The sequence below is a fragment of the Malurus melanocephalus genome, unplaced genomic scaffold, assembly GCF_030028575.1.
Source record: "Malurus melanocephalus ecotype Western Australia unplaced genomic scaffold, MMel_1.1 scaffold_189, whole genome shotgun sequence".
NCBI classification, from domain to species: domain Eukaryota; kingdom Metazoa; phylum Chordata; class Aves; order Passeriformes; family Maluridae; genus Malurus; species Malurus melanocephalus.
In genome coordinates this window covers 564,290-592,249 of record NW_026623421.1, presented here as the reverse complement: position 1 = coordinate 592,249, position 27,960 = coordinate 564,290, and the positions used below count along the sequence as shown (strand labels likewise).

At 38.8% G+C, this 27,960-nt stretch overlaps 1 protein-coding gene across 2 annotated transcripts in view; it reads left to right on the top strand.

Annotated features, from left to right (window-relative positions):
* Window positions 1–27,960, top strand: part of LOC130577672 (ubiquitin-conjugating enzyme E2 E2) — a 198,172-nt gene that overhangs the window by 154,576 nt on the left and 15,636 nt on the right. For both annotated transcript variants that reach the window (XM_057373205.1, XM_057373204.1), the window contains exons 4-5: window positions 7,045–7,177; window positions 20,109–20,256. In XM_057373205.1, coding sequence (XP_057229188.1) covers window positions 7,045–7,177; window positions 20,109–20,256 — 281 coding nt within the window. The remainder of the gene's footprint in view (window positions 1–7,044; window positions 7,178–20,108; window positions 20,257–27,960) is intronic.

The window sequence follows — 27,960 nt, the reverse complement described above, 5'->3', positions numbered from 1 at the left end:
CTCTTCATGACGGTTTCTATCTCAGGAATGCTCTGAGGACAGGGCTTTGGAAAATAAAAGCATCAAAGTACTCTTTGAATAAAGCAGTCTGCTAAAGCACTAGAATACTTTTAATAATTTTTAGCAATATTATTTAGAAGTGAATAACAAAATCAAGTAATTGATACTTACTTTGGTCTTAATCTATCTGTTATTAATACTGTGGCCCAAACTTACTAATTTTAATCACAACACAGCTTCACAACYTCAGCCAATAATTTTTAATGGCTCCAGTGACAGGAGGACAGATAAAATTTATCACAAGAAAAAAGRATTTGCCTCATAAAGACTTTGGGCACATCGACCTGATGGGCTGCAGGTTTGTTGCAAGAAAGGCAGGAAGCCCCAAAATTAAACTGCATCTCTGTTTGGATGATAAATGAACCTCTAGAAATCCCTTGCTAGAACTACAGAAGACTGACAATTTAAAAATGCTGTACCACACTGAATTCCAGTGGTCTCAATAAGTGTAAGAAGCAATATCAAGAAATTCCCTGTAATACATTATTGCTCCTTTGGCGGCTCATTGGGATCAGTTTTCCTGTATGTCCTTCCAGTCAGGTGTACCACAAACATATTGATTCCAAAGTGTACATGAAAATGGTAACTGGCTTCAACAAAAAGCACATAATAAGAGCAGGATATAACCACTTTGAAAGTATTGCAGCATGAGTTAGAAAAATGTTTTAATACCCTCCTTCCCTTACTGCTTACCTAAAAGCACTTTTAAAAATAAAAATGTTTCTTAGTGAAAGATGGTCTCAATCAGAAAASTGAAAGAACTGGAAGAAAGGCTGATTCAAATTTTTGAGCTGAATTCTCTCACTGCAATGGAAATGACATCGTCTAAGGGATTTGTCTGATGTGCCTCTCTCTGCAAAAGCCTTTCTGAGTGACAAGTGGCCCAGCAACTTCAACCTCAKTTTCCTTTATGAATAATTAAATCTAATGAAAGATACCTACTCAAAAATCATGCTTATCTCATATAACAATATAGATATTCCAACATACGTAAGGTGTAAATTCCCATTTATATAGTAAGGTGACCAAAAATACTGTATCTAGCATAGACCCAAATTCAAGTGTTAGGTCATGGTAAAACAAGATTTTTCACTATGTATTGAGCCTATTTAAAGTAAAATGAACAACTCTTTTAACATGTAAATATATATTGTTAATTTACTTAGAGTACTTAGAGTAGATCTCTTGGGCCTCAAGTTTAATGCTGAAAAATTTCTAGGTTTGGTCTAGATTATAACTAGCAAGAATCATGAACATCTTCCAACATTTTAATAATGGCATTTCTTTGCACTGTACAGATGAAAGAACTGGGATAATGATAGTTTTAATAAATTAATTAATTGATTCATTGAAAAGGAAGATTTTAGGAATTTTCAGCAGATTTCCAGCAGAAAAATAAAGAGACATAAAAAATGTTAAGCATTCTAAAASTGGGGAGTTTATTTCTTGAGGAAAATTTAAGTCATCAATATTATAGCCCAAGTAAGCACTTGTCTCTAATTCTGAAAGGGTTCATTTCTTTAATCGTCCTTTCATTTTACTGCCTGGAGACTAGCCTGCTAATTGTATTCATAGCAGAGGTATTATTAACCATACAACAGTGCCCATTGCCGCAAGCAGTTTCAGTGCTCGCCGCTGTCTCTTTGTTTTTGTTTTGTGGAAGTGTATTCTTTTGGCTGCTGTGGCAACAGTTTATTACATGCATTTACCAAAGTACCTCCTGATATCTCTGTAGCATCTGGGCAGGCAGCTGTGACTCCCTTTCCCTTCCCTATGCCACTGGTGCTGCAGATCCCGCTCTGCTTGCTCTTGATTTTCCGGGGAAGGAAGGAAATAAAATTACTGTACTGTAACAAATCCCCCCTTTGTACCATTTTCCACTCCCTCCTCACTTCTGGAAGAAGGTGAAAAAATAGCATGGTGTGTTGATGGCTTTTGATGAGAGAAAAGGAAGCAGGATGTTGGGAGGAGTGAGATSTGCATATACCTGAAGTGAGGAAGGATCCACCATGATTAAGGAGCAATGAACCACTCTCAGGCAGAAACTAAAAAATACATGTGCTACAAATGATAAGGGAGCAATAAAGCTCGAGAGGTGGATAAAGTGGGCTTCCAGGCTGGAAAGGAGAGAGTATTGGGACAAGAGCAGAAGAAATTCAGCAGAAAACCTGTACTGCTGGCACTGTCTGTGTCCTAACACTGTCTGTACCCATTGCAAAGTTACAGAAACATGGCASTGGCTCACAGGACTGTGATGCCACTGCTCCTCACTGGCACTGGTTTTGCATTTTGTTGAATAGGGCTGGGAGTGCAGGTAGGTTTGAGTCACCTGGTGATGCATCAACATAGCTGCTGCTGATTTGCTTTTTCCAGATTGAGGTTATCCAGCAAACACTTCCCCAGCACAGCCCCACTGCTCGTCTCATGGCTGCCCCCGAGCACGGGGTCAACGCCCATCTGTGGTGCAGACCAAAGCAACACTTCTGCTTAGAACCAGTTTCAGTATTGGCACCATGTTCAAAACAGAGGGCATGTTTGGTTTATTTTGATGAGGCTTCATATCTGCTTCTCAGGAGATGTATCTCATTGAAAGCTGAATCTGCAGTCTTGCTGGTTTCTCACATCCATCTTCTTCCCTCGCCAGCTGTGCTCTTAAATTATTTTGCCAATCTTCCAATAYTTTTGTATCCACTTTGCCTTCCAGGCAAGTGGATTCCCTGAAGCATTCGCAGAAGGCAGCTRGAGGCAGGATCTGCTGCTGCATATCTGTTAGATGTGCAAGAAATGGGATTGCAAGAAACTGTGTTGTAATGYTTAGAAATGGAGATCATTCTGTAATGAGCTTCTCTCCTAGGAGTTTTCCGAGGAGGGAAAAGTCCTAAACATTGAAGCCAAAGCTCTGACAATAAAAGTTCCTTGCATGTATCCTTCTTTCTRCTGTCATAAGTTACCAAAGTTGGTTGTGAGGGACTGCGTCCTCCACAGACTGCACACAGGGCAGGGGATCCTCAGTTCTGACATGTGTTTCTGTGTGCTAAGGCAGTTCAGATTAGWTAATGCAATAATAGCAGAGAATTGCCATAGACAATGCCATGGRAAGTRGCATTAAAATGAACTTAWAMTCACACACTCCACAAGAATCTTTCYGTTTCTTTCTGAGTCCAGAGGAATAGGAAGGCCTCCATCCACCATGCTCTCCTATTTTATTTGGCCTGATCGCTTCCCCTCCATGCACTGTTCATGTATCAGATCTAGAAAGCAGCTGAAGGTAAAAACCCTTTTCTTATATGTTTTGTGCTACAAGATTGCCTTTACATTGTGTTAAAGAGCATCCAAGTTAATGGTGGATATCAGCAAGATTCAGAGACTAGGAATGGAAGGGAAGACACTTGAAATAATCCCCATTTTCCACCTTTCCAGAAGCACACTATGAATTTGTGCTACTTCTAGTTGTAGATACTGGGAAAGCACCCCTCATTAAGACATATAAATTAGATTAAAAATGATAACATTATCTTGACTAATCTGCTTCATATGACTACTTGATAACCAAGGTAGATACTCTCTTCTTTTTTTTAACCTTCTGTGTTTTGCACTTTTTTTGGTTATTCTCTGGAAATGAAGTGCATTTGTATACAAATGACATCTAAATATCAACAATGCTTTAATAATGTCTCGAGATAGGTTTTCATCTGTTATATCTCATGGGTGCTGTTGTTTTCATATAACTCACCTAATACATTATTTAGCATTTAATATTTTAGAATATTCTAAATGCAGGGAAAGCTTGATGTTTATAATGCATTGCACTGGACAAGCAGTTTTTAGCAACTCTACTTTCAAGTGACTGCCTGCCTAAAACACRTTGAGGGAATAGAAAATACCCCATATGGTAAAAAATATTTAAAGCACAATTAATTCAGTTCTAGTAGCATTTAAATTGTTTTGCTAATAACTTAGGTTCCTCACAGGCAGCACATGTGGGCTCTGTCCCTGGGTCAGCTGAGTTCAAGACAGATTTAGCCTGGCCTTTGCTGAGAGGGTTTGCATCTGAATCTATCCTTCAAAAGATCACAAAACTTCAGGCACTGAGTTGTTTGGTGCGCTTTCTTTGAGATCTGTGATTTGGYTGCCAGTAACTTTAGTAGAGCTGGAATATAAATCATACTGAATGTAAAACATTTGGGCTTCAGTGTGTCGGGCAGATATCCATGCAGAGAGAAGGGTAATTAAATCCTCTTGCATTTTAAACCTTACAGAATGAGGCTCTGGCTGAGGTCTTGCAAATACAGACATTTTCTCCAGTGAAGCCTCTTCTGGTTGCCAGTAATGTGGATAAATAAAAGGCTTAACAATTAGGAAATAAGGAAAACAAAGATAATACACCAGTCAAACTTTTTGTATTATTAATGCATAAGTGAGAAACYGTGATGCTTGTGCAGGCTGTTGCCCTTAATGCCAGCTGTTGCTGYGCACATGGGTTGGTATTTCACACTCTGAACAGCGCTGCTGCCAGCAAGCACTCAAACAGGCAGCGTCAATAACAGCAGCCTTCCCACACTCCATACAATTTTAGCTATTCTTCAAATTAATAATAATACTTAATAAAGCTTCATCTCTCATTTGCAAAGAAAACCTTCAATTAATGTTAATCAGCATCCTYAGAATGTGATCAGGCTGGGCTTGTAGCTGGACGTGCCGAAACGGTTCAACTGGCAGATGGAGCATTTTCTAACTATTCTAATTAATGACTGCTCATTTCAAATGTTAATGCAATTAAATAAATAGGCAAAACAAATAAAAATAATATACAGTATGAAAATGCCACTATCAGAGAGAGAGTTCTGATCAAAAAAAGTAAGCCTCATTCAAATCCCAAAAGGGCCCAACCATCCTCTCCTGGCTAAATAAGTTCTGAAAAAGCTAGGGCTAGCTTTTGTTACATATTTCCAACCATTTCTCTGGGAACAACATTTACACCACTTTCTTTTTAACCTGCTGGCATCAACTTTAAATATTAGAACATTCTCCTGCAGAAAATGAGAAGGGATTCCTTTYACATGTTATGGGTGGTTTTTTTGGTGTAAGATTTAGACTTGCCTTGCTCCTTGTCTTTTCTGTTTGAAATAATTGCCTGAATTTTTGTTTTTAGGTGTTTAATTTTCTGTGAACCTTGTATACCATACCACTGATGTAGGACTGCATTTGTTTGGGCTTATAAAGAGTTCAATTAGCCCCTTAATGCCTAGTTCAGTCACAATTAAACCTTCCCTGTTGACTCAGGATTGGTCTTTCTAAAGGCAGTGGAGGTGGTTTTAATTATTCATTCTCTGGTTTGTTTCTTACAGCAGTCTCAGCTGTGCTTTATTATTCAAAGGTTAATGCAAACTGAGAACTGGGTAAATTAAATTTGTTTGGCAGCTAGCAACCTGATGTATTATCGACACTGTGAAATATGGATGGCAACACTTCTGCTGCTGTGACRCTTAAAAAGCCAGATTTTATCTTTAAAACAATTGCTAGTTTTGTTACTATGGCTGATAGAAAATGAACGTTCCATAATGTTACAGTCTCTGTAGCCCATTATTGTCGAGAAAGCAAGGTAGTTTAGAGAGCCAAGAAGCATTAACAGCTATTATGGAAAATGGATGTAGGTACCATGACTAATGAAGTGCTCTGCACAGGACTGAGCCACGCAGCTGTATGCAGGGAATGGTGCAGTCASAAGTTTTAATGAAGGGAGCCCAAGGAATTGCAGGTGAAAGAGGGTTTTATTAACTCCCAGTGAACAAAACGAATGGTTGAGCAGTGAACATGGCATGATGTTGTGKAATAATTGTATGCCTTGGGTACATTGTGAGGCGTGGAGCATAGCCAAGAGCTTTCAGCTGTTCTACACACCAAGCTATTCCACAAACCCCTGTATGCTGCARAAACCTTTATTGCAAACATAACAAGGATTGTTTCACAAGAAATGCCTTAAGACAATGCCACATCYCTTATTTGAGATATCTCCCAGCMCTGTCTACTTCTAAAATATATTAAYCAGATATCTGGAAGTCACCATCCCAACTTATCCTAATAAAAATTCAGGTCCTGGTACCAGCAGACTGAGAACTGAAAAGAAGTCTTCATATGCCTGAAGAGGCCATCCTGAGTAAAATATGTATTTGTGTGGACAGGCATTATATTGTATGAAAGGAGGCTGTGTTAGCTTTTAGAAAAGTCATGCCCAAGAGCTTTTAGTAGTTAGTATTTTATTTCATTTTTTTTTCAGGAATTCACCGTATGGGTGAGAGATTTTTCTTGTTTCATAGAGGATTATATTTTATACATTTAAAATATTATTTCAATACCATATTTTTTAACCAAGGACTTGGAATGAACATAATTCGACCGTTTAACCCACTTCCTGTTTTCATTATTTTTAAGATCGGGAGRTGATTGCAGAGCAAAGCAGCCTTCTGTGTTAGTGAGTGGAGACCTTAGGTTAGGAACAAGTGCAATTGCWAGGTTGTTTGTACCCTGCTCAGATTTTAGTACAGTCTGTGCTGTATAATGTGTGTAATTACGCTGCTACTGACTGAGGAAGTAGGTGGATGAGGAGGTAGGTGAAAATAGGATGGCTTGTGAAGCAAGACAGTGACAAGACATTTCAGCAAAGTCTCCATATCCTTGCGCTGTAAATACTTCACATCTGCCCACTAAAATATTTGAGATAAGACAGTTGGGAATTTTTCTGTGCTGATTTGAATAATTTATGATGTGATTTTAATACTTCTTCCTGGCTGAATATATCAGTTCTCTGACAGTGCTTAGGACATCAGATGCATGTTCCATCGGGGACTAGCTTAATGAATGTGATACACAATTTTAGTTTCTGGTGTTGCTGCAAAACCAGCAGTACTACTGGTAGAGTATAACTGATGCAGTATATCCTTGATTGTATGTGATATTATGTTATTTTTCTGTTTTCTGTTTTAGTGCTGGACCCAAAGGAGACAACATTTATGAATGGAGGTCAACTATACTGGGGCCTCCAGGGTCTGTATATGAAGGTGGAGTTTTCTTCCTTGACATAACCTTTTCACCGGACTATCCTTTTAAACCACCCAAGGTTAGTAGAAGGATATTCAAAGTCTGATAGGAGTTTTCTCCTTCTGATATTTTTAATGTGYGTTTTGGTGTATCATTTTAGGATGAAACAAAACTTTCAAAGCAATAATSAATTTTTAAGCTTGACTCTTTTGATCAAAAGAATTTAAATAACTGGCTAAAATTTGCTTGCATGCTGCCCGTTTAGCTGAATGAATATGGATTTATTTGGCAAAGTGTGCATGATTTACAGTAGCTATTTTTTATTTGGATTTGTTTCTAATATAAAAGTGCTTATATTTGAGTTGCACCCTTTATAAGTAGCTGAAGATACTTAATCTTTCTTATTGACCCATATAATTCACCAGGCATGTGTGGCTGTCTGGACAAAAATATGCACCTATTTCACTGCCCCATATAAATTGCCTCTGCAGGTGCAAGATACACTATGGTTATAAAGTTATAAGTAACTGCTTTATATCAGTTTTCTGGAAGAATGTGGAAATGTGGCACCAAATTCAAGAAAGTGGAGTGACAGATTTACAGAATTCCTTACAGATTCTTTTTATAATGCTGCCTATAATGATACCAACCAGAAACAGAGAACTGTATCCATAACATGAAGGTGACAGATCATTACCATGATCAACTTGAAATGTCAAACGTGAAAAATCTAGTGGGTAGGAAGACTGGAGAAACAGAAATGGGATGGAATGTGGCAAAGAGAGCTTCATCTAAAACTGATACTAACAATTGCTGAGGAGGATGTCAAAATGGGGCTTTATTGGATGATCGCAGGATTATTACAAACCACCTGCCTAATGCATTTATTTAAAAGGCAAACATCATCCTAAAATGCATCCTCTGGCCTCCAGAGAGGAGGAATTRCCAATGTCAAATACAAGACACTTGGAAGACTTTATCTCGAAGACTGAGTGCAGATCTTAACACACACATTCACTAGTAGGAACAGAAACTGGGAAAAATTTATCCTGCAGAGCTGTTAATAGAATCAATAAATTGATGGGGCTGTCTTSTATGAAACAAAGTAAAAAGAGGTGAATTGTTCACCTTGCCACTCTGGAGAATGTGTCTGGAAGAGCTCCACAGAAGGAGCTATGACATGAAAAATTGTTACCTTCTTTTTGACACATTTACGAAAGGATGGGGATGTCACCTTGGTCTATAATAGAATGATATTGCATTAAAAAAGAGAGAAGCTGCTTCCTATTTGATTACTTTGAGTAGACTATTGAAATACAAGTGCTTATATAGAGAATTTTAATGCCAGAATAGTCACTTACATTGGTAGTTAACATTGATATTATCAGGAAAAGTTGTGTAAAAAAAAAGAGAGATGTGAATGCAAAGCACTTGTCATTCTCTAAATTAGACATTCCCAGCCATTAACCTAAAGATGGGTCAGTATAGCAGTATTAGAAATGGTCTAACTTTGTTCCCCACCTTCTAGTGTTCCAGTTTAGAGGAGCCTTGGGGTCACTGAGMGATCTTACAGGGGTGATTCACCTTGCTGGCTGTGCAGTTTCAGATTTAGGCAAGTGTTGTTACACAGTGAAGAAAGAATTTGGAACTTCGTAACTTCTCCAGTTAGTTAAAGCTCTGGGCTCAGTGAGCTGGGGTCAGTCCTGTTCTGTTCTTCCCCCTGCCTTGTTCTTCCTGCCTCCCCTAGCCCAGCCCACTGGCTATACAGGGTCTGTTTTAACAGGCCTATTTTTTTATTTCTTTCCTGGGCTTTGTCCATTTGTGATAGCTGTAATGCAAAAGTTACATTCAGTCCCCTAAAAAAAATTTTAAATTGTATTATTTAGGGGATAAAATGACCTYATGATGTATAAAACAGAGCTTGAAGTTCTCTCAGAGAGCTAATATATAAGAACTGGCTCTGCAAGAAAAGTTACAGGAATGTCTTTTGTCATTCTYTCTGTTGAATCTGTTGAGTCTTGAGGCAGTATATGCAATACACATSATTTTAAAGTAGAAGTTGAAGGTCCAGTTTGCTATTTCACCACAAGGTAAAGTCTTTCTCAATCTGCACTCAGTTGTGCTCGATGACTGTGTTATTTTGAGATGTGAGTAATGCAGCTGTGCATTGCTTATTAATGAAATGTCAAGCGAAGAGGTGGTTCTTGTCCTGCTTCGTAATAGATTTTATTGTCTGCCTTTATCTTGATGCCAGTTGTCATTGTAAGAAATGTGTGCATATAAATCATATGAAAATGTACTGCTTGATAAAGGATAAGAGAATTGATGATGCCATATTGTATTACTAAAAGGTCAGTATTTATGATKGGGGAAATCGTCATCCGTGAGAAAGCAGTGAGTGTGTGTGCACAGGGGACTAATGTCAAGAATAACTGTGTCAYAAGCACCTGTTGTGCACATGGATTCTTCCTCTATTCACTTCTGCCAATGTTCTAAATTACCCCTATTTCCAGTCCTGCTGCTRTTTCATTACACCTGTTTCCATGAAACTCATTCATAGGTAAAATAGTTTGGGAAATCCCTCGAAAAAAGCAGCATGGGGAGACCACTGCTTTTCCTAAGGTGGTTGCTGCCAGTCAGCATTGCTGGGAAAGGGTAGTTAAATGTGTTCTCCCCAAGCTGATTTCTGGCAAAAGAAAGATACTGAGTACATGGAACATGACACATGGCCTCACGATACAGTGCTACCTGTGTCACTGGGTGCTGGCATCTCTTCTACTTCACACAAGATTTGTAATGTTTTGTGCTATTCTCAGAATCATGGGGTTTAGGGTTATGGGCATAGATCACCTTAGAATTTTTGTAATTATATTCTTATTTTTCTAGCTCCTTGTGGCTTGATCATCTTARAAAACCTAGGGGTAAAAGTACAAGACAGTGAAATGTACTGTGAAAGATGTAAAATGTATCCTGAGTGTTGGCAAGATAACCTCCCTGTAAGAACATAGCAGAAAGGGTGTAATTCACATTTTTCACTGTGWTTGAATTCATAAATTACTCCTGAGATTTCTGTGGGCCATTTTCATCCCTCATTCACTATGAAGTAAGGCAACATTTAAATGAGCACAGTCAAAAGTGATCTTCCAAAAACGTGACCGCAAAAAAACCTGAGAAGAAACAGGAACTTTATTTCCCAGATGCAATTACTTGACCCAGCCTGAGGTTCCAAAGGCAAATGCCCATGTCACATAACCAAGTTACTGTTAAGGGGCCTAATCCACAGTTTGTTAAAATCTGCAGAAAAATCCTTTTTCATTATCTATTCTCAGATGTACAGTCCATTATCATGCAGGTGTATGTCACACATGGATCTTGAGGAGAGTAAAATAATTTTTAAAATGCAAAAAATACACGGAAAATTGATTTTGAATACATGTCTTTTATTTATATTACCATCATTGTAATATATTTGTGGTGTTATCATTGTTTGGYTTGTATTGCACAAAGTTCTTGATATTTTYTGAGGGATCCAGATTGCCTCTAGAAACACTTTGATACCTATTCTGATCRTTGGGCACCCTGTTGAATGCTGAAAAACATTAATTAAAATAAACAGCAGAGACTGCGTTTGCACAAGTAAAGAATGTTCAACCTAAGTTTTGTTTTTTCTTTTTTAAAAATGTACAAAGTAATTTTCATTTGCTCTTCTAGATAGTTAATCTGCTTTTCTACTTTGCCTATATCACATAAAAGAAAGTGAATCACTCTTTCTTTCGAGTTTTGTTTAACAAAGGAAAAGTATCTATCCARACTCTCACTTTTAGGTGTTTCTTCATTTTTTACACCTTTGTAGCCTCCAACAATCTTAAAATTTTCAAGTTTTGTACAGCAACACATCATTGTCATCAGGTTTCCCTTCCAGTCTGCACCAACGGGTCTTCTCCATCTGCATCCATAGTTTTCTTTTTTTTTAATCTGTCCTTGCCTGTCAGTGTCTTTCCAAAGTTAAACCATAATCATAGTATCAAATTAAGTTACTCTTCACCATCACAGAATATACCATGTGCTAAGTCAGAGTATAATTTGCTCTCACACTATTAATTTCTTCCCCTTTGAAGTCAGCCTGTTTCAGTGTCTCAGCTTTGTCTCATGCCTTGAAACTGGACTCCGAATTTTTTGAGCCACAGGTCGCTGACCTTTTCAGCTCTGCTTTCYTTATAAATCAATGGCATTTGGCTTCACTCACAATTGCAGCACACTCATGCAGAGGAGAGGAGGGAGTTGTTCTTCCCCCAAAAAGTTTATCTCTGTGTGACCAATTCATCTTGAGTAGAAGTGATGGAGGGCCAGCCCAGCCTAGCTCTGATTTAGCTCTACAACCAGAAAACACGATTTTTAGAACAGCTCATCTGAGAACTGACAAATTAGCTCTGGCTTCCTGGGAGCCTCTAATCAATTAAAAATATTTCCTCGCCTCCACTGCGAGGAATCTGCTGCAGCACTGCGGAAATGAGCTGAGCACCGCGTTGGCTGAGTCAGCAAGAAAGCGGGCGGGCTGCACACTCGTCGCTCTCCTCTTGGCTGCATCCTCAGGGTCACGCTGGTTTCATGAGATGCCAGACAGAAGGAAGGTTTGGAACATGCCAAGTGAGGCATAGATGTGGTCGTGAGCTCACTCTCTCCTAAAGGACAGATGCTGCTGAGGCTTCGGTCTCAGGCAGAAGGTGAGGTTTCACTTCAGCCCAAAAATACAGCTCCTCCCTTGTAGTGTGGAGGGCTGAAAAATGGACAAAGCTGTGCCCTGTTCAGAGCAGAAATGAATTAAAATGCTTAGATGACCTGCCAAGGAAATAACCTTACATTTTTTCAGTGGCTTAATGACCTCCTCAACCCTTTTTAGAAATACCTTTGAGATTTCTTTTTCCTGCTAACTATCTTCCTTTCATCCTTAATGGATTCAGACAGTTCACCCCTTGGCTTTAACAGAGGGAAGCTCTCTCTCTTGTGCTCCTTCTTTGGGGTATTGAATGAGATCTAGCTGTGCATAGATGTCTCTTGTGGGAGGATCTGTGTGTCTATCTCTGGGTGTACACGTGTGATTTTTTTTTAAACATATATATATATATATATATGCATGGTCATGTAGATTTGAATAGAGGGTATCACATCTTTTAGTCAGCCTGATCTGACAGAAAAAATTTCAGCTCCATTTTTGTCCTCAGTCCACATAAGAAATCAGCGAATTCCCCAAGAGTGCAAGGTTTTGATGTGTTATCCTTTAAAATTTAGCCATCACTACAAATTCAACACTGCAGCTTTGTGTACACTACACAACTGATGGAAAGGCAATAATTCCATTATCCTGCATACTGTCCCTCYGGAGCAGGATGTCTTGACAAATCAGGAAGCCATACCAGTCTTTTGTACAGGTGTTTGTAGAAAAATTAATGCTCTTCAAGAGAACTTGCCCCCCAGGAATTGTCACTGCAGTGGTGTCTGCATTTTCATCAAGAATAATCTTTATTAATAACCTCTACTCTTATATTTGACTACATTCAGTCTATTACAGTGTCAATTCAATTTAGCTGTGTCTGATACAATATGGATATATCTATCATTATCCTAGTACTCTGCTGGCTTTATTTTTGAATTTGAGTGATTTATAAAATCTCTTAATCCCAACTCTACAATTAATCTTGCTAGGGACTTTAATCTCAGCTGACTGAAAAATGGTTCATAGGACTCGAAAGCTGCAATATGCTAAATCACCTCTAAATCAAAATTAAAATAACAGAAAGCTCTGTTTCCTTCATGTAAATCTCCTATGCTTATCAACTGACTGAAAAACTGTTCTCAGCACTTGGAAGCCTAGATGGTTTAAATCAGCTGTCGGACAGCAAGGGGGGCCTTTTTCCTTTTTAAATGTAATGCACAATGTCTATGGAATCTGATCTTAATGGCAATATTAAACATTTCTTACCGTTTTTTTAGTACATGATTGTGATATAGCGCTAATCTCAACGCACTAAATATCCTTATGATGTGGAATTCTTCTCCTGTGATAGACAATTTTGGCCTATTTTATAATTTCAGCTCCATGTCTGAGGGGCAATTCTTTTTGTTCCTGTCTTCCACTCTACATGTTCATACTTGTTTTCTATATGATTGGCTGCTAAGGACACTTTTATGAGCAGTGTAATAGAAAAACACCTACGCTTGCAAGAGTAGACACAAAAAATAAGCATTCCTTGGTATTTCTAGCCTAACCTGTTGAAATGAACCTTACAAGGTAGACATACACTTTAAATTGCATATATCACCATTATTACAATTTTCACTTAAAGCTCTAAAACTCCTTAAGAACAGCTCATTTGATCAACCCCTTTTTACCATCCCTGCAACCCTGGTGCAGCCAGGGCTTCAGTCTACCTCCTCTTGCCCCCTGCCCAGATATTGCCATCATAAGAGGAGCCTTCAAATGCAATGGTCTCCTGTCAGCATTACCCCTTACATTCATTTGCTTGTCATACTTCTCTCCTAGCCTCTGTCACATCCTATTAGCTCTCAGTGCCTTGCTGTGCTGCTCACAGCTTTTTTCAGCTGCCTCCTGCCCTCCCCATCCTCCTCCTCCCGATGGTCTGGTGCATTCCCACAGCACTGCCTCCCACAGCCCCTTTGCTGTGCCTCCATGCTCCCTTGTTCTTCTCACCCAGCCTTTCTATTTGCATCTCCTTGCTGGGAGCAGCCCAGGAATCCTTCATCCATGACAATAAATGGAGTTGGCAGGTTTTCCCAGCAAGTGAAGTCTTTGGGTGTTTGCAGGCAGAAATCAGATGCAGGGGAGTCTTTGAGAGGGAGAAATGGACAACTTACCACCAGCAGACCATTGTCAGAGCCAGCAGTGTCAGCCYAAATCCTGCTCTTCTCAGAGCAGCTCTACCCAGGAATGTGAGCTTTCACCACGTGAAAGTTTGTTCCATAGGTCACATCCCTGRGATGCCCTATCCCTGGAAGTGTTTAGGGCCAGGTTGGATGGGGCTTTTGAGTAACCTGGTCTAGTGGGAGGTGTCCCTGCCCAGGGCAAAAAGKTTGGGACCAGATGATCTTTAAGGTCCCTTCCAACCCAAACCGTTCTGTGATATCTTCAGGTGATGCTGAACCAGCTTGCAGCAGTACAGGGCTCTGGACAGGTCAAACCCTGCTTAAGAAACTGTAATGTCTCTCAAAATGACAGAGTGAGAGTTTTAAAGTGGAGGACAGAGATGTGAGCAGRAGTATGTTAGGCTGAGGAGAGAATCAATAACTATATTTTATTGCGAATAAAYRCAAAATATATATTTGATGAGGCAGCACCATGTAAATCTCTGAGATTTCGTTAAAATTCATTTATCTGATAATTCTTCCAGTAATTGGCAAATTGAATTGCCAATGGTTCTTCTAATGAATAGCCTCCTTATTCACTCTGTTTATAATACACTAATTTATATCAGTAGTTTCTATTGATTTATTTAGTCTTGAGGAAAAYGGCTCTATCCAGCTRAACTCCTCCTGTTTTCCTTCCCCARGACTTAGGAGGTTCATCATTTCTTCCGATTTCCTGTGAATACCCAGCACAGGAAGCTCTTTAAGGGGGCCTGTAGAGGCATCTTACAGAGAAAATCTCCTGCCTCACAGCAGCAGTTTTCTCACGGTTTGTCAAATATATTTTTCAAAAGACAACTTGTGTTGTCTGTAGGATATTTCAGAAGCTACATAATTCTGCTGTATCAAGCATGTTTTAGTACTGCATAAAATCCATGTGATGTAAAAAAAGCATATGTCAATGTTGTTTCTTGTCCTCTTTTACACATACACAGATAAATATACACAGATGTGAGAGAAAGAATTTTATGCACACCATTACTATAGAATGAGAGCAGATGAGCTGATCAGTACAAAAACCTACTAGTTTTGAAGTCAATCTGCCTAGGAATTCTCATGTAGGGAATACCTAAGTATCCAAAGACTTGGAATTTAGTGAGGAAGAAAAGGCCTCTGTTTTTTAGAATAAAGTCTAGGAATAAAGTGATCTAGGAATAAAGTCTCGTGCTTGGAGCACCATGAAGAAGGACTCTGAGTGAACTGAGAGAGGTGTACACGTAGGACAATACAGCCTGCATGCTTTAAACTTCAGAATGAAGGATTTATTTTACAAAAGTTAAACGGCCAGTAAATCTTAAAAAAAACCCTCAAGAACTTTTTTGCTGACTTTCCATATGGAACTACTAATTGTTRGATTATGCTGATTATATGAAAATCRTTTTATAAAATCTCATAGTGACTTTGTCAGAGAAAGCTTTTGATGCTTGGCATATTACCATCTTATTTCTATTCTGAACATCCCTAAGCTGAACAGTCATTCAATCCCTTTGTCTTTTCCTTCTCTTCCTTTGTTTTCAAGTAAATTTGTGCTGTTTAGGATTTTTTTTTTTAATTTGCCCTCTTAGATGCATCAAAGATTATCAAGATCCCTTTTTACTTTTCCTGCTGTTAAATCTGTGTACAAAATAAGAGCATTTATATAATATAGATSCTTAGTAGTGCTATGCTTGTTCAGTTTTTTTTTCCCTTGCAACAGTGTTCAATGAGACAGTGTGAGTAGTTACTCAGCTTCATAATTACCATCAATGTAATGAATAATTACACACATTGAATACTGATTCATTTTCAGTAATACTAAAGGTTAACTCATGTGGATGCTATTATATCCATTTAAATTTTTACCACTTTTGGATACTTTTGTYTCGAATGGTGCATTTTGCCAAAGAAGCACAGCACAGTTTGCATATCAGACTTTTCTGTAGGTCAAGCAAAAGTAATCATAGTTTATTATTTCCTGCTAAAGCAGATGCCATCTATTTTCCTTCAATAAAGTAAATTATAGCTGTTTATTAACAACTAAAATTAGATGTAAGCAAGTGTTTTGAGAACTSGATGAAGCTCATTTCTTAGTGTAAGCTTAAAATGTATTCTTGAAATAGTGAGCATCATATGGTCAATCATTTATTATGCACTTTTTGTGACAAACCATTAAGTATTTCAACAGTTGTTTGTGTGCATGCTRCAAATCTGTGCTGACAAACTGGAAATGGTCCACCCTGACTTACAAWGGCAGCCTCAGTGCTCATAGATAARTKAAGTGYACTCTGTAAAAAATTAAARGATACTAATTAATRTAAAGTTTATTGTGTGTACTGTGTCATTCAGATATATATATGTTTTTCATTCAGATTGTTTTATTTTGCTCATATGACTAAAGAGTGTAGGCCTGATCTTGCTTTTATTTTCTCTGTCTGAGCAGACAAATGCATTGCTCATAAAATCTGACAAACTGAGATGGGAACAACTTACTCTCTCCTGAGCTCTATGAACATCATCATAAATGGCATCATTTTTTTTTAATATATATATATAACCTTTTCTGTATGCAGTACAACTTCTTCCAGTTCAGGTAGTGCCACTGCAGTTTTATTAAAACAGAACTCCTGGGGAATATTTGAGGAAGACAGAAATTTCATCTTGGGCAGGCATGCAGGATTCCATCCTTGTAAGAAATGAAAGGTCTTAAAAGGAACTTTCCAAAACCACGGGAATGAGAGCCTTGGGATCTCAGCTCTGCTTGCAGTGTTAGCTGAGCAAAAGGAGACTGTTTCTGTTTATTCTCCTGTTGGCTCTGGGAATCTTTTCCTTTCTCCCTACACAGTCACCAGGCTCTAGTGACTGAGAAACAGGAGGTGGGGGTTTGAACCCAAACAGGCTGATGAAAGCAAACCCTAAGGGCAGCTGTAACCCCTTGCATGTAATTTGTAAAASTGGGGAATCATTTCTTCCTCCCGATGTGTTTTTGAAGAAGATTGCAGGTGAATTCAGTGGAGTCTGAAAGCGTGTGAGATGTTTGTGGCACCAACCCTACCAGAGCCACGGTGCCTTTAAGTGCCTCTCCCTGAATCCCACAGCACAGTTGTAGAAATTCATGGATATCAGGCACTTAAGTGACTATTTGGTTTACACCTCAATGCAAAAGAGAAATGTAAGTTATTTTAAGACTACATCATGCTAGAAAACTGGTGCTCAAAATCKCTCTGAGATCCAGAAATTATTTACCTTGCCTTCAACCAGTTGCCTCCTATCACTCAGCTGAAATCCGCCTTAATTTCCTCTTTCTGGATTTTATAAACAGTCTTTTTTCAGTCCTTAAACTTATTCAGTGAACAGCCAGCCACAGCTTTMCATGTTTGGCATTCAGCAGTAGGTAAACAGATGAGTTTGTTATTGTTTACTTCCAAAACTGATTGAATACAAATTCCTTATCATTGTCTTTTGGAAGCTTGTTTGTAGTACTCAGTTTTCAGACGGTAGTCCCATTTTTTTTCCCTATTTCCCCGTAATTCGTGTTTTCCTGACCTCTACTTTTATTCAGCAAAAGTTAGGTCGCTCTTTAAATTCCAGACTGAAAGAGAGTAAATCCAAAGACAACACTTATGGTTCAAGAAAACCCTTTCTACCATTCAACTGTCTAAAGATAGCTTTGCCTGTACACACACACCGTTTCTTGAGCCCCTACACGGGATTGTTTAGGTGTTTTCATTAGGGGATAAATGGGATCAGAGTGCACCATTTAGAGGAAACATTTAAGTGACATAGAAGGTAAAAATATGACCATAATAAAGAAAATGCAGTTCCCCTGGAATGGTGTCATCACATCCTCTCTACATGTATAAGAGGAGCACCCCTAGAAAGTTACATGTCAACATTTCCCACAACATCAGCAATTTGGGGGCAATACATGGATGAGGAAAGCAAAGTGTCATTCCATTTATTTGTACTCTGCTGCCTTGGGGTAAGAACTCGGATACCTGCCACCTCCAGTCTACAGTTTCCAGCATATTAAGGCTGTCAYTAATACAGCTTCTTTGGAAATTCTAAATGCTGTGATTCTTTTCATTAATTAATTTGATTCATTTTTTCAAAGTTAAAATTAATTAGTAAAATAGAATGCATTATCATTATAAAATGTGATATRTTGATTATCTAAATATTAAACATGCCTCTGTCTTAGGCAGGCATTTTAAAGTGCACTGCCATGTTTGGCAAGTCAGTGACGTTATTTGTCAGTGGTAAGCAGCAAGCTCTATCTTGCCTTTCTCAATGTCACAAGTTTAATATGTACTTAGAGTAAAAAAATGCTACATTTCAGGTCTAAGCATTTTCTAAAAATAGCCTTCTAATGGCAAGCAGATGTAATCCCACATAGATTTATCTACCAGGTAGTCTGAGATGGCAATGGAGTGTTGAAGAGTTTATGAAAGACATGAACTACTTCCATTCATCTCAGTGGCTCTGAATCCTGCCAAATTCCCAATGTCCTTGCTCCAGTGCTTCAGAAGCAGCTGAGGCAGGGGAACGTGTGGCAGTGTCTGTCCTCTCTACTGGCAGCAAAACATGTTAAAATACACACTAAAATTGATGACCTTCTCTGAAGCAGGTTACAAGCTCAGACTGACCTGTCTATAAATATTTTAAAAGGATATCATTTAATCTGTGCAATGGATTCAATGCATTTCCCCTGCATTCAGTGAAACCACACGTATCTTATTACTCAATGTATTTAGATTAGCCCCTGAATAAAGTCCTCAAATTTTTCATTGTGGAAGTGTAGGAAAGCACCTTTGTGGAGGTAAAATACTTAAGCATAAACTTAATTTCAACAGTGTGCTGAAAAGTTASCATATGATACTTAAAATTAAGCAGGTGCTGAAGTTTGCCTGAGTCCTAGGACATTCTAGGGAGCAGTCACTGGTTCACTTCTAACTGGAACATAAGAGTTCCTGGAGTTAATCTGCCTGGGGAATTAATGAGCACCTACAATTCACAGGATGGCCTCCACACCATCTCCCTTTCTGGACACTTTTGACGTGCAGTTGGTGTAAGGTAGTTCATGGTTTTTGTGCATTGGTAACCTTCCTTGTTCAAAATAGGTTCCCTTTGTTGACGAACATTTCATTTTATCAACTGATGATAATTATTTGAATAAATAACTTTCTTGATCTGACAAAAGACTTCCTTCACTCCAAATGCTGAATTTGCACAGGCTTCTAATGAGGGGGAGAAAATWGAACATCTGGCTATAGCGTTTGGATTAATTGAGATCATTGTGCCAGAGATATTTTAAATCCTCATAAAAGTCCCAGAAGTGAAACACTTAGGTTGGAAAATAGTAAGCAAAACCACAAGTGAAGGGGAAAAATGAAAAAACCTATGAATATGTAGGGTATGGAGTGGCAAACTGTCAAATTATCCTATTAACTAGCAATGATTTGGTTTGTTACCTATAGAATCACCTGGGAGACAATATAAAATGGATACAGAAATCATCAAAATAAGCTACCAAAAAATACCCAAAAGGTATTTGTAAACAATTCTGCAGATAAAACAGTAACTTAAAATTTGGAAATAAAAGCATTTTMTTTGAGCAGCCTTTCTCAAAAATATTTCACTTCAATTTTTTCAGGAGTCACTTCTGTGATGTCTCCACATTYATTTTACAGCTCAATCTATTGTGTCAAATGATGAACAGATGAAGACAGTAGAAGAATCTGTCTTGTTCTGTCTCCCTTCAAAGTCTGAAAGGGCTGTGCATCTGAATTATGAACATTGTCCAGATCAGGGGCTGGAATAGCTCTTTTTGGCCCCCTACAAAATAATGAGATTGATGAGACCAAGGCAAGAGGAAGCTCRGGAAATGTGTCCCATTCTCAGCCTGCCCAAACCAGTTTCACTGCTGGCCACGGATGCAAGAGGCAGAATTAATTTTCTTTATTTTGTCTTGCCCGGTCTTTAACCGGCARTAGCAGAGTACTGTCCTGTCAACCTGCAAAGCAGAATGTTCATTCTTGTGATTTTTCATTGCTTAATAATTGTACAATTGTTGGCCTGAACTCTGTTGTACTCAGACACACTGTCCTTTCCAGGTAACGTTCCGGACAAGGATCTACCACTGTAACATTAACAGCCAAGGCGTCATCTGCCTGGACATTTTAAAAGACAACTGGAGTCCGGCGTTAACCATTTCTAAAGTTCTCCTCTCCATCTGCTCCCTCCTCACAGACTGTAACCCAGGTAAGACAAATTAACTTTCATATCCATGTTCATTCATAGCTGTCATTCATTCAGCTGCTAAGATGCGTTTAGTGCTCTGGTTTGCTGGTACCTATGAAAAAAGACAATAAATGTTAATTTTAAATGCCATTCATATAAATAGTATAAAAACAAAGTAGATTTTCAGGAGCTCAAGTGCAGTTTTAGTACTGAAAAATATTTTTTTTTAATTCAGAAAGTTTAATCAGTAGAAAATACCTTAGTATGCACTAATTTGGATATTACAACCAGGATATTACTACCAAGAAATAKTAATAAGTTAATAAATATTGAAAAGGAAAGCTTTCATTTAAATATGSTGATAATGTGGTCTCTGAAAAGAATATTAATAGCACTGACAATGATAGATGCCTAAYGCAGACTCTACAAATAATGAAAATTAGTTTAAATGAGGTTTATTCAATATCTTGGGCAGTCAGCGTGAGTATTCAAAGCAAGCTGTCATTCTTATTAACTATCATAGCACTTAACCTCTCCCCTCAGCTCTTCTAGATTTGTTTTATGTCATTGACCACTAGATCTGTAATTTCCACTTTCTCTTACCCTATTTACCAGTGGATAATTCTGGCTGTAGTTTTGGAAAATCATAATGTGCAGAAGTTACTAAAGAATCATTGAGGAAAAATTATGTGATGTTTATATGTCGTGAGGGTTGTTGCTGGCTTGTTTTTTTTATTATTCATTTCAATATTATTTTTAATTTGGCCAAAGGGCTAAAAATTGCTTTGKAAAGGGCAGAATGTGAGATTCTGGTGTAATCAGGGGATGAATTGAAAGCTGTAATAGAATATTGAAATATTTCAAAACTCAAAATAAGGTAAGAGCAGGCAAAAATGTGATTGACTGTTTTAATTTTCATGTGGATTTGTTACTGTATAGAACATTGGAACCTGTGGTGCTCCTTTCAACTAAGAGCTGGAGTGATAGAGTGCATTTCTTTCAGATGGATTGAATGCTCTCTGCTTACATCTCTGAAAGATTGATTTCTGTTAGTGTTTAGCCAAAAATATACAGAATTGTCTGTAGGCAGTCAGGCAGATAGATGACAGAAGTGTTAAAAAAACAAATTAATGTTTGCTCATGTGTCTTAGAGGCCAGGTAAAGAGCTACAGATGCTGCAAAGCTGTGTAGAGATTAATAAATACATGCTCTCTTGTGGTCACCTCTCTTTAGAAGGATACAGTCATCTTGAAAGCCAGACACTTTCCAGCAGTGATTTGAAATTTAGAAATTCACTGCTTCTGCCCTCTCAATCTTAAAACCTTTACAGATGCTGTCAAACAACAGTTTTAGTGTATCAAGTGTGTAAGAGGAATACTGAAAACTGTTATACATACTATATTATCATGTGCAACAAGCTAAMATACCAAAAATGGGAAGTTCTCCATTTAGCCTCTTTAAGTTAGCAGCCCTTAGTGTTGTTCTCACCGTAGTAATAAGGCAATTTTGTGATGTTTCATCTCTTCTCTTTAATTATGAAGTAGTTTTGGATTTTGTCACCACTTCATGGCAAAATTTTCCTTTTTTTGATGAATAAATGCAGTTTCTTAATTTGTATCCCCCTCTTACAAGGCACTGCTGGCAGGTATTTTTGAGCTGCTGAGTCATTTTCACCTTCCTTGAAAACTGCCTGTTTCATGTTAGATCCTCTTTTTATTTAAAAGTGAACTTTGAATGCTAGTGACATTCAACAGAAGGCTTGCAAAAATTTACAAGTCCTCACTTTTCATCCTATTGTCTAACAACGTTGCAATTGTACTGCCTGTCCCATTATTTTTCATCATATTTAATCGTTAAAAAATTATTGATTACTTGCCATTGGATGGATGGATGGATGGATGGATGGATGGATGGATGGATGGATAGATAGATAGATAGATAGATAGATAGAGCACTGAAACATATATCACTGAAATATATCATATATATATATATATATACACACATGTGTGTAACTACAGAAACGTGCATATATACATTTTCCTCTCTGTCAGCTGGGAGTAATTTTCTAATCCCTCAGTCATCTCTTCATCTAACTACTCTGCCCCTTTCTAGAGGCAGAAACACAACAGGGGTCTCGATTTGATATAAGCAACTTTGAACTCTTTTTTCACCATTCATCAGCCAGAAGCAGATCAGGTCAAATGGAAAGGCAACATTGAACCTCCCACAAACATAAACACTCAGGATGGACGAGTCTTCCACCCTGGCCTCTGAAGGGAAGAATCAAGTATCAGTTACCCCCTACTCTTGCATTTATGCAAATCTTCATTAGAACAACAAATAGGAGTAAGAATGGCAGCTAATTAACCCTCAGTCATACCCAGTGATTAAACGGCGCTGAAGCACAGCTGCAGCTTCATTGGCAAGCGCTGCTATTCTTCTCCAGCAGGCTGAGCAAATGAAAAGAGGTATTTGCTCCTGCAGCTCCTGTCATTCACACAGTAATCTACAAAAGCCACGGGGAGAGTCTCTTTCCTCCCTGGTTATACATCACTGCCCTTTGTTCCGTATCACTCCAGGCAGGAGCAAGTTTGTCCTTTTTAAACAACTAACACAATCCTTTACTCATAAGCTGCCTCAGACCCTTCAGTCCTGATTATTATTAATTATCTCTGTTTTGCTTGGCAGTATCAGCCAGTAAACTGTGTTAATGAAATGTCTGAATTTTGTAACAGCTGGCTGACTTTTTCATGGGGGGAAGGGGTGTCTCAGGGTTTGTGTATGACTGAACACATGTGCATTGTCTGGGAGTGAGAGAGAGCCAAATGGAGTGGTGTCCGAGGGGTGGGACTGATGGTGGGGTACACCAGCATCCAGTCCAGGGATTAGTGTTTTTCTTTAAGGTGGTACTCRAGGCCACATCACACATCCCTTTCTACAAAGCAGGGCTCCAGTTCTGTGAATACTTTGGCATGTGATGAATAACCCTACAAAATGTGACAGATATATCGACCTGCAGAAATTGAGCCAGTGAGTGAGTGAGTGAGTGAGTGAGTGTGTGTTTACAGGCTCTATGCCTGGGTGCTGCGAATTCCTGCTCCCAGTGTTAGCTGCTAGGGCTGACCTATGAGGGCAGTTAATTAATTCTGAGTAACTCCATGTGTGGACACTCCCCACTTTGAAAATGTATTAAGTTACGAAAACCTGCCTTGCTTGGAGTAGAAGTCAGCTATACTTTAAGTGTTCAAACAGAGCCTGGGGAGTGTAAATTCCCACAGTGCCTTAATCCAAAGAGCTTTCAAGTGCAGATGGCCCCTGAGATTTTGTATTTTGCTGAGTTTGAAGTGCTAAGCAAATTAATTTTTTTTTATATTTACAGGGCTGGTGATRCTGATCTGGGTTAGAATGTTGATTTTTCTCAATTGATCTTTGCCATCCTGGCCCTGCCAAAGGTTTTTGAGCCCCAGGAAAAATACCATTTGAAAATACTTAAGAGAAAATAAATTGTAACACTGCAATACTTTCTTTTCATGGCTTCCTTCTTCACATTCAAAACCTGAACTTGGCTGGCCTGATTATGCCCAATATCTGAACAGCCTAAATATTGAATGGTGTCTGCTTAATAACACACAGCTAAGCCTTGATTAGAACATCAGAACAAAGCCTGCTACCTCTCCCTTACACCAGCCTCTTCCCTTCTGGTGCCATCCTCTGGCTCTGGCTCCTTACCATTTTTCCCACATGCAGGTTCCACGGTCAATGTGATTTTTATGCCTCAGCTGAGATTTTGGAACCAAATGCTTTGCTGCTGCTCCTGGCCCGCTTCCCTGCATGGCAGTCGTGCCCTTCTGTGAGCTCCTGTGATGGGGATGTGCCAGAGGGTGCACACAGAGRATGAGTGGCAGACTGAGGTGTGGGCAGCCACGATGCTGCTTTCTCACAAACATTAGACTGAACACCAGGCTGGCAGCTGTAGCCAAAGTAAAAGCTGAARGGCTCTACAGAGCCTCACTTGCTTTGCTCTTTAGAAATTTCTGCATGATTCCTAAACTGAACTGAMTCACGGGAATTTTAGACTCATTTGTTTTTAAGCTTAAGTGACCATTTTCCTGGTTTTCACTCCCAATGTACTAATAAAGAACCATTCTCTTTCCACCTTACYTTTATTTGCTGTGCACTACCAGACCTGTGTCTATGAGCTTCCTTCTGTAAGAGAGGCTTTCTGTTCCCCTGCTCATCCTCASTGCACGCATCCTTCCTGAATGCACCTGACTCTTGGAGTTCACTGGGGCATGAGGCACAGCTAGACAGACTAACCCCCTCATCATCACTGTCATCCGGGTGGAAATATTTACTGCTCCCTGTTGGATGTCCCTATCTCACTTGGCAGCCCCACTGAAGGTTATTTCTGTCTTAGCTCTGTCATTTTCACTGTTTGTCTGCCTTTTAACCCAATTGAGTGAAATGGTGGAGAAAGGAAAAGAGGGAAAGGAAAGAGAAAAAAGGAAAAGGGGGAAAAAAAAAGGAAGAGCAAAAGAAAGAAAAAGCTTTTGCTAGAAAAGGGCATGAACTTCTGGCAAAGGAAATGTACAAACAACTGCCTGCAGTACCCACTTCACTAGGGTCAGCACTAGTCAARTTGGTTCCTCTGCTCTCAGATACTYCAGTGATATATTATATTAGCAGTGTGAAGCTGTTTGTCTCGTTACCTTTTAAGCTCACCAGAAAGTATGAGGCAGTTTGTTTAGTGTTACATGGAAAGTTTGTTGTGAACGTAGTTTGAGGCTGAAGCGTGTGTGTCCTCACAATAAATGTACTTAAAAGAGTAAATGGTTTGGACAAGTAGCACATTACTTTGATGTGAGATCCATCAATTTTTGTAGTAGTTGCAATTGTTCAGCACATCTGAAAAGTAAACTGTTAAAAAACTGCAACGTACGTTGTGGCTTTCAAATATATTGTACCTCGGTTAGAAGTGTATCTGATGTTTCTTACAAGTGCTGCCATGAATCATGACTTTACTAGAGTGTTTCATACTTTGTTAACCCACATGAAGTAATGTGGCTGTGCATTTTAATGACTTAACATTTTTCTAAGCATAGATAAGCAAAGTCAAAGATCCTAAGGTTATGGGGATCTTTACATATCTCACTAAGGGACATGAGACATGCTTTTAAGCTTTCTTCATATGAGTCATCCTTATGTTTTGCCTTTATCTTTCCCAGAAACGTCTTTGTTTTTCTCACAGAGTAGGTATAACACGCAATTTTGGATAACATGCTATTGTTCTTTTTCTGTTGCAATTACAAGCTACCCATGTGGTTTGGCATGATTTAGGTCTGCCTAAATTTTCTGCCAAAAGWTATTAACACCCTTACATATACCTGCATGAAGTTGCTGGTATTTAAGAAACTTTCGAGATTGGATTCAGTTATTACATTATTCTTTTTCTCCTTTTTTTCTGATTTTTTTTTCCCTTATCATTTTTCTGAGGGTGTGCAAGGTTCTCTACTCCTGTTGCTGAGGGTATAAAATCCCAGTTCTGTCATCTTTTGCAGAAAAGGATTCAATAGTGTAATTTAATGCATATCTTTGATCCTCAGTGGGATCTAAAACAGCACTTTGGAGAGTGACTTTTCAACACGRGCTTAAAAGCCCTAAAAGCCTGAACGGTATTTGCCCTGCTACAAAGCTGCCAGAATTGCTGCTGTTTCCAGAACCTTTGCAAAACAGGAGTAGGAGGGGAAATTTAAGTCAAACAGCAAGCAAGGGAAAGAACTGAATTAGTGATTTCTCAGGCCATTTCCCTTTCAGACAATAGTGTGCATTCTTGCAGGGAGATTGGTGACCTCCTGCRATGCCACTGCCCTGTCCCATGGCCRGTTTGCCTTCAGCAGCCATCCCTAAAGCCACTGTTGGAATTGCTCTGGCCAGTGTCCATTCCTCCAAGCGTGGCATGGATAGATGTGCTGWCTAGAAAGTTTTGAGCACCTCCACATTTTCAATTTGTGTTGGTATTTGGGAAACTTAGCTTCCTCCAAATGTCTAGCAATTCCATAAACTCTACCAATTTGCATAAGGTATTGACAGGAATACCTGGAATACCTGATATACAATACAATACCTGTGGAATTGTCTTCTGCACACCCCAGACAAAGGGAAGTAGGTTCACTTAAACCCTCAGAAAAATGCRTCTCCCACCAGGAGTTGGAGTGAGACTGATGCCCATGGACACACTCCATGCTGCTGACACTGCTTTGGTCTGATCATCTCTGGCACAGGGACACCAAGAGCCAAAATTGCTATGGCCACTTACTCAGTGTGTGTCAGTGCAGCAGGTTCCCCAGGAATAGCTCTGCTTTTTCAGCCAGCAAAGCCCCAGCCACACCAGCATTTTAATACACTAATAGATGTCCACTCTATCAATAAAAGAAGATCTATTTTCAGAATTACTGAGATATTTGAAAATGCTAGCCTGTCAAAAAAAAAAAGTTTAAAAATAAATCTAAGGCAGCTTAATAAAGGAAAATGTAACATAGCTGTAATAATAAAATCTGTTCCRTGCTGGAGCATTTGGCTCTGAGTGGGAATTTGGCTGACTTGTGGTCACAGCTCTGCTATTTGGCTTCCACGTTCGAGCTTTAAAATAGCTACCCAGCCCTGGGTAATGAAGAACAGGTCCGTGCTCCTCAGCACTCAACAGCCTGGATGTATCTTTTCTCTCTGTTATTCCATATATCTCGACCTAACAGGAAGCATGTACCGTGTTCCTCCTCATCTGGTGCTTCCCCATAGCAGTGGATGCTCTCTGTCAGTGCCTGTTCACATCAGATGTTCCTTCTGCAATTTTTTAGACTTCCCAATTATCATTCCTTCTTTCCCCCTCACCCCCAGTTGTGAAGTGAATTTAGAAACTCTGGATGACAGCAAGTTCAAGGGATGAGCCACTTTTCATTTTCCTCATTCTTGTAATTTTTTCCCTTAAAGCCATAATCTGCACGTTTTTTCTGCTATCAGAAACTGYTTCAGAATCCAATCTGAACTTTTTGTTTCTCATTTAACATCTTATCAGCTCTGTTCAGTTTATCAAAAAGGACTATTTAGTCTTTTCCTATGCCTAACTATATGCTGTTGTGATTTCTAGGGAAATTTTGTTTCCTTTTTGAGCATTTTTGTCAAGATGTATAGAAGACAGGAAAATTATAAGTACTCATTATAAATACTCTTTAAAATTATAAATACTCATTCTTTAACAATCTTATGTTTGAGTAGATTTGTCAAATGTGATGAATATTCTGGAAAATGACTGAAATATTTATAAGTTGGTAAAGCAATATTAATTTGTCAAATTTTATGAGGCTGGCTAAGCCCTGCTACTTTGATTCTTTCCTGGCACCCACAGGCTACCAGGTGCAATGTCACAACACAGTACTCTCAGACATACAACAAAACAATCTCGTTTTCCCATATATCCTTTTTGTAAGCAGCAGAGGGTCATGTAAACAATGAAATTACTCTGTTGTTTGAGATTATTTATATTCCTTAGCTTGGAGCTGTTTTTTCCCTTTTCTTCAGAGTTTGTATATCCTACTCTGTCAGGAAGTGGGCAGGTTTCAGCACAATGGAAAATGCTTTGTATCTGAAGCAGGAAAATACTCTGCCATGTCACTCAAGCATGGCAACAAGTAACACACAGTAAACGAAAGTTAAAGCAGTGAGGAA